The sequence below is a fragment of the Pterocles gutturalis genome, unplaced genomic scaffold (assembly GCF_000699245.1).
Source record: "Pterocles gutturalis isolate BGI_N339 unplaced genomic scaffold, ASM69924v1 scaffold30307, whole genome shotgun sequence".
NCBI lineage: Eukaryota > Metazoa > Chordata > Aves > Pterocliformes > Pteroclidae > Pterocles > Pterocles gutturalis.
Window position 1 is genome coordinate 10,958 of NW_010111160.1, and position 13,603 is coordinate 24,560.

At 38.4% G+C, this 13,603-nt stretch overlaps 1 protein-coding gene across 1 annotated transcript in view; it reads right to left on the reverse strand.

Annotated features, from left to right (window-relative positions):
* Positions 1-2,480: 2,480 nt before the first annotated feature.
* Positions 2,481-13,603, reverse strand: part of RFX6 (regulatory factor X, 6) — a gene marked incomplete at its 5' end in the record, with an annotated part of 35,568 nt that continues 24,445 nt past the window's right edge. The window contains 8 exons of the mRNA XM_010073656.1: positions 2,481-2,647; positions 3,822-4,040; positions 5,027-5,536; positions 6,074-6,283; positions 7,639-7,761; positions 8,758-8,875; positions 10,908-11,017; positions 12,302-12,446. Coding sequence (XP_010071958.1) covers positions 2,481-2,647; positions 3,822-4,040; positions 5,027-5,536; positions 6,074-6,283; positions 7,639-7,761; positions 8,758-8,875; positions 10,908-11,017; positions 12,302-12,446 — 1,602 coding nt within the window. The remainder of the gene's footprint in view (positions 2,648-3,821; positions 4,041-5,026; positions 5,537-6,073; positions 6,284-7,638; positions 7,762-8,757; positions 8,876-10,907; positions 11,018-12,301; positions 12,447-13,603) is intronic.

A 13,603-nucleotide genomic window follows, 5' to 3' on the forward strand; every position in this document is an offset into this window, starting at 1 on the left:
CTGAGGAATACAAGACCGCCAAGTGGCGACTCCATTGATTGCTCATATTGTTTAGTGTAATGCTGCTACACTATCAAAGGTAAAAATCTTTTGGGGTATCCACAAAAGCTATGAATGATTTTGTTTCCCACAAACAAAACTTACTGAATTCAACAAACCACATATTTGACTGAACTAATGCGTCATAAAATGGAAATTTCTCATTTGGTTTTTCTAGTTATGTTTACGGGTTTGTTTTGTCCTGAAACACTATGAGAGATTACTCTTAACTGTCTATCTGAATATTTTTTTAACTGCTCTTTACTGGTGACGACATGCAATTTACAACAGTGTGATACTTCACTCTACTCTGTGTTTTGCAGCCATCACGAGAATCTTCACATTTAATGATATAATATTGTTTATTATCTCAGATAAAGTGCAAATAAAGTAATTTATGCAAAAAAAAAAAAACCCACAGTGCAAAATGGTTCACATGAAAAAAAGAAAATGCCAGGAAATGATGCATATAAATCACATATGAGTCACTATGTCACACAAATTGTGCTTTTTATGTAGGGCCTGATGGACTAAGACCCTGTCAGCTAGTGGCTGCCTACTTTCTTTAAATACTACCCTCATGTAAGTTCAACAATCTAGAAGTTTCCAGCTTAAAGCAGTTATTTATGCCATGCCATTTGTCAGCAGAGCGAGTCAAGCATTTCAGGACAGTGACATACCCCTTACCTTCATACTCCCCTTCCTCATCTTACCTCACTTGGAATGGGACGGATCTATCTCTCTTCATTAACTATAGAGGCGACCGTTTAGATAGGGAACTTGACTTTATAGGACTAGTTCTGAGTAATCATGAAGAAATAACTCTTTGGCAGTATTTACTTCACTTGCTGTGAAGCATTGCCCCATAAAGACTTGTTTGAGCAGCCTGTATTACCACTACACATTAATGGGAATTTTTGTTGAAACCAAAACTTTCATGCATCATTATGGCATTTTTGGTCACAACATAAGACTTCACCCTGAATTAGGAAGCAATTAAGCTGGAGCCTTCTACACCTCGATTACTGAATTATGGTGTCTCATTGCTGCATCAAGTATTTCATATCAGCAACTATTAATAAACTAGGCCAGTCAATGCTCCTTATTAGTCTTCTGCTGCAGCAAGTCTTCTCATGATAGAAAACACTAAAGGAAGTTATAAAGGATTAGAAATTGAAACTTCATCATGGCATCATCCATTTTCTTCCACCAAAAATACCCTACTATTTAATTCTACAATATCTAGCATATATTCAATGGACTGAATGGGAATATGGACATCAAATAACCTCAGAAGACTGGATTTAAATCCAAATCTGAATCCGATGTTGGGACAATATGATTTAAAAATAACACCTGTTATTTCACGAGTGTGTAGCAAGAAACTTGTTTTGTAAGTCTGTTCTCTTCTCTGTCCTCTTTAATAGCATTAGTGAAGATTCTTTTCCTGGCTTCTCCAGAAACATACATAAATGCATGTTTATATACAGAATATCATGGCACTTGTAAAATATTTTATTAAAATACCTGATCTGGAGGGTTGTAATATTTTTTAATCATCTTTACTTCTTTTGGTCTCAGTATACACAGTTGCCCTAAACCCATGAAAGCTGATGGACATCTTTTTGTGGATTTCCACCAGTAGACATTTTGGGTTCATACCACGAGTGATTTTGAAATCTCATGACATTTTGTGACATAGCTTCATTTGTTTCAGTTATCCAGCTACAGTAGCAGGCTACTGCAATTTAGTTAGCTTATTATATTTGCATGTTGTGTTGGTTTTATTTTAAGAGAAAGTGGTTTATTTTAAAGGAAAAAAAAATCCCCACAATATGTTTTATTTATTTCCTGAGGACTTTCACATACACAAGTAGGCACTAAACATTTGAAATTGACTTTCCAGAGCACAACAGTAAAAAACTTAAGAATTTGGCTTAGTTTCATTTAAAAGAGTAAAAATTGACCTTGTAAACATTTCCATAGGAGGTAGGATGCATACATTTGACAATCTGTCAAATAAGAGAAAGTAAACAGTTACTCTGTAATCCTAATAAATAATGAGCAACACAGGCATTAAATAAACACTTTTATACAAAAAGATATTAAGTGAAAGACTAAAATAGCATTTTTAATAAATTAGAAATAGATGTAATAATTTCTTTACAACTTAGTCTTGCTTGCAAGAATCACTGGTTCTTTCTGATCACCCTGAATTTCTGACTGAAAAGCTGTAATGGTGAGAACAATCCTGAGTGATACACAAGCAATCTGAATATTGCTATTTTTTTGTGTGGAGGGCTGTTAATATCTCTAAAATGGCTCCTTTAACACCTAATGTAACACTTTTCTATTCCTCTGACTTGAAGGAGACTCTCATCATGGCCTTAATGTCTGGATTTGGAAAGTAAGCTTAAGGCACTGACATGCCTCTGACATGTTCAGGTTCCTCCAGCAGCTGCTCCCATGAAGACAGTGTTGATTGGTGGTAAAGATGACACCATATCTCTGCTTGGTGGGCCATGGGACTCTAGATTTTCCTGAGAAGGGAACTGATCAGATGTTCCATACATACACTGGGAAGAAGATGTGGTTTGCAAGTTTGAAGCTGTGGGGAAAAAAAAGGTTACCATCATTGCAAGTTTTCTATCTATTGAGTTTAACAAAAAACACAATCCAGTTTCATCTGACGGAAACCCTTATCTACCAGGCATACCATCTGAAGGACAGAAATGTTGACACTTCTGTACTTTGTTCAGTTTACCTATACTTCTATAACTTTTCTTCAGTGCTCCTCACGCCATTGGGGAATAGGTCAAAACCCACGTATAAATGAACACTGCTAAAAATCCAGCTACAAGTCTGAAGTCTACAGCATGCATATCAGCCATCTTAGATTAAAATTGTGCAAAGCTATTTATGTGCACTACGCTCATCTTTCTATACCTTGCACCATTCAGGTCGATATTCACTGGTGGTACCACTGCCACCACCTGGCACATATTAACATAGAATACAGAAGATACTTGATGGGAACAGTCTCTGTATGGTGTTGCAGGGCTTTCCCCCCTCTTTAGCATCCTTTAAAGAACTGAGCACTGAATACTTCCAGACCCTTAATGAAGCAAGTAATGTCTGATCATCTGTACAAGGTTAACAGCTAAGTAGTAGGAAGAGGGAATCTTGTGGAGAAACAAATGGTGCCCTAGTTTATATCTTCCATGTAACACTTTTTGGAATGTGAGATCAAACTCAGCTGCCATTTGTTTAATGCATATACCAAAGCAAACCCTTTGGGGTTAGGTATTTTCACCTAAAATTTACCGTCAGTGGGAGCTTTGCCTAACACACACGGTTGTTGAAGCATAGGACAGGAAGGGACTATGCCACAGGAAGTATATAATTTGACAACCCTGACCCAGGGCTCATTTGATCTGTTTGACAGTGAGGATCCTTAAGAGATCTTAGAAGAGCCCAGTCCATTATTAGCTCACTTAATAGTTAGAAAGTGTTTCCTAATATGGATTTTTCTGCAGCTCAGGCTGGTCATTCCATACCTCATGGACAATGGATCATAGTTTTCCTTATGGAAGTGAAGAATTATTAAACCCACTGTCCTGACATTTTAAGGAAAACACACCTTATGATACATCCTAGGTAATGAGCTATTTTATCTCTATATTGCATCTCATACACTATATATGTGAGCTACATTTAATACTCAGCACTTGTTAAGACGCTGAAAAGTTCATAGCTCTTCCTCAGTCATTGGCCATACTTACGCATAGGAGTCCGACAGACAATTGAAGGTGAGGACTCTGTGTAGTATGAGCCTGCCTGTTTTCTTCCGCTGTCATCCAAGATATTTAGTGGATCATGTATATCATTATATGATGGCAATGATCGAATGCTGCTTACACTGCTGATTACAGAGACATGTTGATCCACCATTGTTCCAAGCCTGTGAGTTTCTGGATAATTTATATTGTTTCCATAATATCCTATTGACAGGAGATCGGAAAAAAGCAGAGTGAAACTACTGTTGAAGGGAAAGGGTACGGTAAGAGCCTGTGACAACCTGGGGCAAAAGGTAATTGTTATCAGCTGGATCCCTTGAGAATAAGATTGTTTATGTACACATACAGACTAGTAACATTAGTAACATATGCAGTGATTGACCCAAAAGAGGGGTGGTAAAAAGGGAGCAAAAAGATCCTAAGAGTTCAGTTATGTTTTCAGTATGGAATCGCCCTTCAACTCTGAGAATCAAACAGTAGCCTGCAATCAGTGGCCATGAGCGACACCATGGGGACTCCTATCCACAGTTCAGTGCTCCCTTCAGAAGCTCACAAAGAAAGTACACTTGGAAAGAAAATATGCATGGTAATACATATTTACTGCATATACAAATCCATGTAACAGCAACATTTTCACTGTCATTCCTCCAGAAGAGGGAGGATTTTTTGTTGACTATATCTCTGAAGCAGATTGTGGCAGTAACTTTATATTTGAAGTATGAGAAATATTAGGGCCAATGTCTCAAACGAATGCTAATGCACCTTTTAATACTTCTTTTCATCATCCTGACCCTGTGAGTAGAATGGTCCATTATGCTGATCCCAGAGGTAAGCTACCTTATGCCTGCTCTATTTCATAGTAGATGTTTCAGGGGCTTTTCAAGAGTGTTAAAACACAAGGTCACCGTGGTTTTGCTTCCTGTGTGCAAGACATGGTAATGGTGCCAAAGGAAGATTAGCATAGGTGCAACGGATGCATTTGAGGTCAACAGGGGATTCACCAGAAGAAAATAAATCCTTAAGTAGCTTGTTAAAGTGCTTTACAATCTCTGTGTGTCATCAGAGAAGTAGAAAACAGGAAGGTATAAACAAGAGCTCAAAAACATCTTCCACAGAAAAAGCAGAGAAAAAGTGTTTCACTCCAGCAAGGAAAGAGAAACAGAAAAGAAAAATAAAATATATATTAATACCGTTGGAGGCATTAGTGGGATATGGTGCTCCTGGGCATGTAGACACTGAGTTGCTCAAGAAATTGAAACTCCCAGTATTCAGAAATTGCATACTGTGTGTGTCCTGAGGCATGGATGAGGGACCATAGCTGGAAGGAGATCTGGCATCGTACGGAGACACAGCACAACTGTTGCTGAAGTAGTCTCTGGAGAACTGCTGTTCACTGGAGGCACTGAATCGGCTGTGCTCCACTCTGTGGTGGTAAACTCCTGAAGTGGAATGGGCCTGAGTTCTGAACACGGCCTGGTAACTGGCATTGTTTCCATAGTAATTCTGATTAGTTTGTGACAAAGTCTGATAAAAGGGTTCTGAGTAGGAAGAGCACTGTGAATGTGTGGGTAACACTGGACCTACACTTGGAGGTCTCACAGCCATTGGCCCCTGGTTGATTACACTTCCTCGGCTGACCATGGCTGGTGAAATGGGTGGAGTCATTAGGTGGCTAGTGCTTTGAGACAGCTCCATCTGACCTGGAATAAATAAGCATTAGCTGTGATTAGCATTCACACTGCAGTACTGCTGAATAGAGCCGATCTGTTAAGACACTAAACCTCTATTGAAGTGTACATTACCATTTGAAACCTTTACAAAGGATATGCATTGGCTCCAACCTATACAACACACCTTCTTTAATCCATGGAATCAGGCTATAAAGCTTTCCACTTTCATTTTCCAGCTTGGAGGCTGCCACATTCAGTAGGAAATTACAGCAGTTACAAGCCTCTTGTGCTCCAGGTGTTACTGTTCATTCTCTCTTCACAAGAACCTCACCAAACCAAGAGGTATAGAATAGTTTTATCATTGTTCCAAGAGGATCTATTACTGGCAGGCCTCTACAATGGCTGCCTTCTGTAAATCAGCACAGAGGGTGAGCTCATGACACGTTATTTACTAGTGGTCTTTATAAATGCATATGGTCATTGCTCCTCCTACAGCAACATGTTACTGTGGACTGAAAAACTAAAAATCAAATAAGAGACGAAGAAACTAGAAGAACTGATACATACCAGTCAGCTGTATATTCTCACTGTCTCCTGTGTCAAAGGGGGTCAGAGTAGAAGGTACACTGCTGGTCTGGCTAGCTGACAAGGATACATAGGTTTGCTCTGCTAGACACTCATTTTTGACTGAAGTGTCACTGGGTAGAGAAGCAGCTTTGTTGCGATTTGCTAGGAAGCAAGAGCTTGGTGACGCAGTAAAGGTGGCTTTGCTTGCGTCTGAAAAGAAAGTGAAAACTCTTGGTGACTGTTATGTGTGCTCATTGCACATAAATCCACCACTATTATATAGATAGCATATGAGCTGCCCAATTTCTTCAGATCTTTGGCTGCTTATTTTAAAACCCAGTGAAGCCTCCATATTTTCCACATAGCCAGTGAATACTATTGCACTAGTCTTGATCTGTGGAAGTGTTTCTATCATATTCCCTGACCACAGAGCTACACCACAGAGTAACAGCTCCTTACTGAAACCACCATAGCGAAGGTATGAATCAGATTTTTTCACTTGAAGTATATGTCAGCAATGAAGTCAAGTAAATTGCACTGAGGGAAACAGGCTCATGCCCCTTCATCCTAAAGAATTAACAATGGGAATTTTAGGATGCTTGAACTCTATTTTCATACTGACATCTAGAGAAAAGCATTTGTTATACTCAGTAGTTCTTCGGTTTTTTGCAGACTATTGGTAAAGTCAGCCGAAGTTTTGCTGTTCTTCAGTGGAAACCATGACTTTACCTTATGGTTTCAAGTTCTGCACCTCAGTATCCAAGGCTAAGGCAACAGCTACATAGGACAAGGTTTTTTTTCCTGAAGACTGAACTAAAAGAAAAAGCACAGCATCTACTGTCATACAAATTCTGTGCAAGTTTCTTGCAGCAAAGTGCAGATTTAGAGGAACAAAATATAATTCAGCAGAACCCACACAAGTTTCACTGGGTTTTTAGGTTTAACTCAGACCATAATTTGATCCAAATCAATCTTCATTCATTTTATCACAGAGGACCTGGAGCGCATGACTTCAAACTGTCTAAGCTTGAAGAAGCTTGGTAGATGGAAAATGTTAAGGATACTGTTTTAAATTCATTTAGTTTCTCTTTCACATATAATACTTCAGCCAGATGTTAAACAGGACTCCAAACTTTTGTTCCAACCTTGCAAGGGTATTTGCATTTTGATAACATTTAATACATTCCTAGTTCAAGGTGTAATCACATATTTAAGCTTTGACAGAAAAACTTTTTGGCAGAAAAACCCTTTCTGCTACTTATACTTCTTTTCACACTTCAGCTTGTGCCCCTTCAGATGTACATACAAGTGTTTGTTGCATCTGAGATAATTTCAGTGATCCAGTCTATTCACATTTCCGCAAAATGTTATTAAGCAAACCACAGTAGGAAGGTGCAAATGAATTGCTGAGTGAATGATCACAAGCTTTTCAGGTGAATCTGACAGTGTTGCATATAACTACACCTTCAGCAGAAGACAGTAAGCCTGTTTCTGTTTAAAATTAAACTAATAGTTCAATTTCTAAAAATACAGGAGTACATTCAAAAGAACCAAGCTCTAGTTACCTAAATTCTTCATGTATTTGTCCAGTAGATTCTGGAGTTCTTGTTCTTTGTCATTGTTGAACTGTGTCTCCATGGCAAGCAGGATGTACTCATCTAGTAGCATGCGGATCAAATGAAAAGAACCTTTGGGAGGAGAAAGAGAGAGAGTAGCTGAGTTATCTTTGTGACCATCTTTCACCACTCTACAAGAAGCAAGTGAAACAAACAAATAATTGTGGACTTTAAATGACCTCACAAGACCAACAAGAAATAGTGCCTAACTTCTAGCTCTAATCTCTCTTTGCACTGACCCACCTAGCTCAATTGTTTACTGTCCTGTAGGCTATTTGACCACTAATTACATCAAAGAAAAATACTGATGAAAGTGAGACATGCTTTATACTTGAAGAGGGCACACAGTAGAGCTAGATAAGGCTGAAGTCTGCTAGAATGCCTCTGCTCTATTTCTGTTTGCCTTGTGCTAAATAACCAGACAATAACTGGTGAAGTCTTTGACCTTATTTCAAGGATATATCACATTAAAAAGTGTGTCTCCTTACAGCCCTTTCAAATACCCCCTGAATTTAGATAATAATGTACCTACAACTAAAAATTTCTAAAGACGGATATGTGAACCTTAATTTTTAAAAACCACAAACACTGTTGAATTGACAGTCTGCTAATCCCAGAATTAAAGGAGTGGTGATCTGCCAAATTCCTTTTGCTTTTATGAAAACATGTCATGCACAAGACCTTCTATATAGCAGTATTTTTTTACCAAACTGATCCACACGTAAAGCTAATAATTTAAATCTTCAGTCTCTTACACTGAGCTATGCAGTTACACTTCCATCACCATATCAAAACAGAGCTTCTAGCTCTTAAATGGCAAAGCAGAACCCAATTGTTACCCAAAAGAAAAATTAATTTGAAAAAAGAATATGTGACACAGGTCACCAACAAAATATTACCAGCATTTACTATGAAACATTAGTTTGAAAAACACATTACACCACATTAGTGGCTTTGATCAAAGAATCTTTAGAGTAGGACAGGTTCCTCTGCTGAGGAAATGGTGGAAAGCTGGTAAGTGCTAGCAGATATGTACAAAATACGAGTGTTTTCACAAAGCCCAGGTACCAAAACTTGACGCATTGTTTAGAGTTAGGTTATGCATCACTCGAGCACCGAAAAAGCTCCATTTGAGAAGGAAGTCTTGAGCTCTCTTCTTTAATGACCTCCCATTTTGTTTGCTTGCCTGAAAGAGAATAGTAAAATACTGTTAAGTACGCTAACTTGCTTTCTGCCTACAGGAGAAAAGAAAGGAGAACTGAATATGCTTGAGAGTTCAAGGAGTCCTTGAACTGATGTGGCAGGGTGGATCGGGCTGCCTGATTCAAGCTGTCTTCATAATGTGTGTCCTAAAGTGATAAAGAAGAGCATCATACACTCTTTTCAGTGCAACCAGAGTAGAGCTCTGACAACATTAGATAAAGCAAACCGCTTGCTGCTTGGGCTCTGCTGTGCCCTGAAGTTATATAAATTAGCTCATATTCTAGTATTAATGGTGACAAACTATTCTGTACATTCGCAGGAAGGCAGAAAGAAAAAAACGCACCCGCTGGTACTATGTTGTTCCACATAAACAGGGAACAGAAATTAGTCTCTGTACTTTAATGTAATCAGTATAAGACTGGTCAGACTTTCCCTTACTAATTGGTAAGTGTACTATCATAACATTGATGTTTTTAATGCTGCTCATTTCATACTGTCACTTTGCTCTCCCAGTGATTTCTTTGTGTGGTAATGTATGCCTTGTTGCTTGCTCAAACAGCAAGCAGAAAGAAGCTGTTGTGTGAGTTTGACAGCAACCACACTTTAGCATGAACTGAAGGCAGACAGCAATGGAAGGATTAGGTGTTCTGTAAATTATTAGCTTCTGCTTAGTTGACCTAGCCTCATATCAGGACTTGTTGGTATTTCTTACCCCTAACTACAGGAAAACAATGCTAGGAACCATACCTGTTAACTTCAGTAATACTCTGTCACATAGCAGATGCTGAACGGGAGAGTGCTTCACCTTTTCTGCCTGGCTTGATTGTCAGGAATTGTCTTTTGAAATTGTGGAATCAATTTTAGACCATAAACATTCAGTTCTAAAATAAGTTGTGACTGCTCAGCTTCAGTGGGAGTTTTGTGTCTAGGTAAGTGTGTATGAGGACTTGCTTTGGCTCTGCTGCCCTGAATCATCCAAAGCTCCTCACTGTGCTGCTCACATACGACAGCAAATGTTAGGAAACTCAGAGTGTTTTAAAAAGAAAGAAATTATCACTGTCTCCATTGAAATTTAGGAAAAAAGGTGAAGAAGAGAAAAATGACATGCCTATGGTTATTCTGTAAGTGGCAAAGTCACTCTTCTGCAAGCCAGTCAAAGCTAACTGCACTGTCTCCTCCTCCTGCATCCATTTATATCAAGATGCTCCCTAAAATGATGGATAAGATATTGCATGTTCAGACAGAACAAGACCTGATGAGAAGATCAGTGTTCAGCTACTAGCAAGGAATATGTAACATTTTATTCTGCTGGTTTATATTCATTAGAGTCACAAACTGGGTAAATATCTCCTACTTGAGCTATAACTCAGAACTCAATTTTTTTGTTCTGAGCTACAGGGTAATCATTCCTGTATAACTACATGCATATAAAATACTTGTGATGATAAAACATCTTGTAAATCAGGGGAAAAAACCCCATCAAAACCACCAATTAACAAGTTAAGCACCTTATAAAGCTACCAAAACTGTTTCTTCCATCCTGTTCTGTAGACATCCTTCTACAGGTAAGCTACTTCTGAATTCATCTGCTACATTGATTTATATCACATACAGTATCATTCAAGTACCATGAAATAAAGAATCGCTTCTCTAAGGAACAATGTTTCCTCACCTTACTCACTGGGCAATATCCCTGTGATTCTGCATGCACAGGTAAGGGGGATGGGTTTCCTTCAGGTACAGTTTATGACAGTGCTGACTTTAATGTTTTAGTCAAGATACTTCTTAGTCTGTCACATACATAAGACTGTTCAAAAGCACTCGACATGATTAATTAGAACTAACAGCACTGGAACCTTTCACACGAAATTAAGAATTCCTGTCACAGTAAGGAGATGGGAGCAGAGATGAGAATGTGATGTGGGAAACCAATAGCACTGCAGAAGTAAGGGACTGTCTCAGGAGTAAGGGGAATAGGATTTGGTCTTAAGTCAGGCAGAACATTTGAAAGGTACCTTGATAACCCTCTGCTCAACCACAGTATCCAACCATTCAATAAATGATTCCACAGTGGCATTCTTCTTCAGAAGGTCCTTCAGTTCTTGGAACACGGTAACAGAGTCATCTACCATGTAAAAAGGAGAACACATCATTGCAAGCTATTCTGAACTCAGAAAAAGCCACTCACCAGCCATATGAAAATACTGTAGCATGGAAAGGAAAAGCAAGGAATTAGAGCAGTAAAGAAATGAGCAATTACCCAGCAAAGCAAGCAGACACACATCCATCACACATATATGGTTTAATGGCTTAAGCCTTACAATGATACAGGTGGTAAGACAATGAGACAATGAAGTTTTACAAAAAAAATAAAAGCAAAAAAAAATTCTGATATTTTCCATTAATTTTAAGATTCAGCCTTGAAAAGCTTTCTACTACTAAGTTTAGTAGCAAAGCTTTATCTGTAATGTGGCAGACTTGTATACCATCTTAGCTTTCCCTTATATTTTACAAGTTTCTCACAATATAATATAAAGCTCACTTCCCCAATTCCCATTTTTGAAAAAGTGCCTGAATGACCAGTTACTTCTCTTCTCCTTTTCTTTTTTTAACCAGTGTGAAAGAAGATAAAGAACAGAATAGAAAACAATTACACAAAAGTAGGAAATGGGCAACTCAAATGAAAATGTGAATAGGATTGTGAACCATTAAAGAGAACAAACTTTCATGACCAAAGTAACAATATTTAGAAGATAACACATTGCTATTGCTCTCTTTTCAGCTCTCCAAACTCTGATCAACATGATTCCTATGACAAAATTTATCTTTTTAATAGAGAAAATGGCTACATCTTTTTTCAACAACAGGTATGTATGCAAAAATTAACACCCTCAACATTTTTACTTTAGTCTACTCTATTCTGTGTACAAAAATAGCTGTTACACTTTATAGAAAATTATGTATTTTTTTAAAGATCAGCTTTGCAAAAAAAAATCTGTTCCTACCAAGAAAGCTAAACTAGCTCAAATATCCATTAAATTAAGCCATAATGATATAGAGTTTTTGAGACATCTTTCAAGTATTGATCTGTTCTAATGTTCCCATATGATTAGGACAAAACTTCAAAAGAGATTTTATTACACTCAGTAACTGACATGTAAATTATTTTTTCAGCAACCATTTAAAGTCATCTAGCTGAGATGACTACCCAGCACAAGCTCCTGTTCTTGCAGGACATGCTAGGGCAACCAATTGGTTTTCTGAAGCTACTGAAGTTAACACTAAACCAGATTAGAGAATGCAGTGTGTTTGTGTGCCCTTTCTCAGTCTGTCTCCAAGTAGACTAATGTGGCATGGAATGAAAGAGTGAATTACTTTTAGTTATACAAATATATCACTATGGACTTACATTCACTGTAGACCTCCCCATCAGGCTCTGTGCTCCCTGAGACTGCAAGAAGTGCCTGAGAGCCAATACTATTCAAATCAACTTTTTCAATATCTGACACCATGGAATTCACCACATGCTGATCAAAAAGGGCTGGTCGAGCAATCTGTAAGAGAAGGCAAGGTGAAATGCTGAGTCCCTGTCACGGTTTAACCGCAGCCAGAAAAGCACCACACAGCTGCTCACTGACTCCCCACTTCCCAATGGGACAGGGGAGAGACTCAGAAGTATAAAATGAAGAAAACTTGTGGGTTGAGATAAAAACAAGTTAATAATTAAAAAAAAAATGTAAAGAAAAGGGAAAAAAAACAACTGAGAAAAATGCAGCCCAAGAAAGACAAGTGATACAAATGAAAACAATTGCTCACCACCAACCGATGCCCAGCCAGTCCCCAAGCAGTGGCCCCTCTGCCAGCCTCCCCACCTGTTTTATTGCTGAGCATGATGTCCTATGGTGTGGAATGGAATACCCCTTTGGTCAGGTGGGGTCAGCTGTCCCAGCTGTGTCCCCTTCCAACTTTTTCTATAGCTCCAACCTACTCACTGTCAGGACAGTGTGAGAAGCAGAAAAGGCCTTGACTCTGTGTAAGCACTGATCAGCAATAACCAAAACATCCTTGTATTATCAAGACTGTTTCCAGCACAAATCCAAAACATAGTCCCATACAAGCTACTATGAAGAAAATTAACTCTATCCCAACCAAAACCAGTACAGACCCACACTTGGGAATCACCCGAATAACTCCTTAGAGAAGAATCATATTCTGTTTATTTTTTCTTATCATAGCTGAGCTTTTCATAGATCAGATGAGACAATGTTTCCCTTCCACTAGACTTCTAACACTGTTTTAATGCGCCTTCCTATCAGATCATCTTCATGCTACTTCTGCCTTAACATTTATGAAAGACTAAGTCAAGATGAATACGTGGTATATCTACAGTTATTCATGAGGCCTACCACCTCAATGCCCAAGCTGCTAACACGTAAGTTCCCTGAGAGGCATCATATCCTTCTGTATAACCTACCAAACCATCACATTGAGGTGCCTGTATCCTGCCAACATAGCCTTGGAACCCTCAGCTACATTTTCTCATTTCATTCAAAACTCAAAAAGAAATAAGGTCACTAAAGGACATCATGGACAAGACAGCAAACCTTTGCTAGGCAAGAAGGATCATCTAATATTTTACAATTTGGAACTAAAACAAATAGCCATATATTCCACTTCATCATTTGATTGCCAGAAATTTCCATTATAGTAA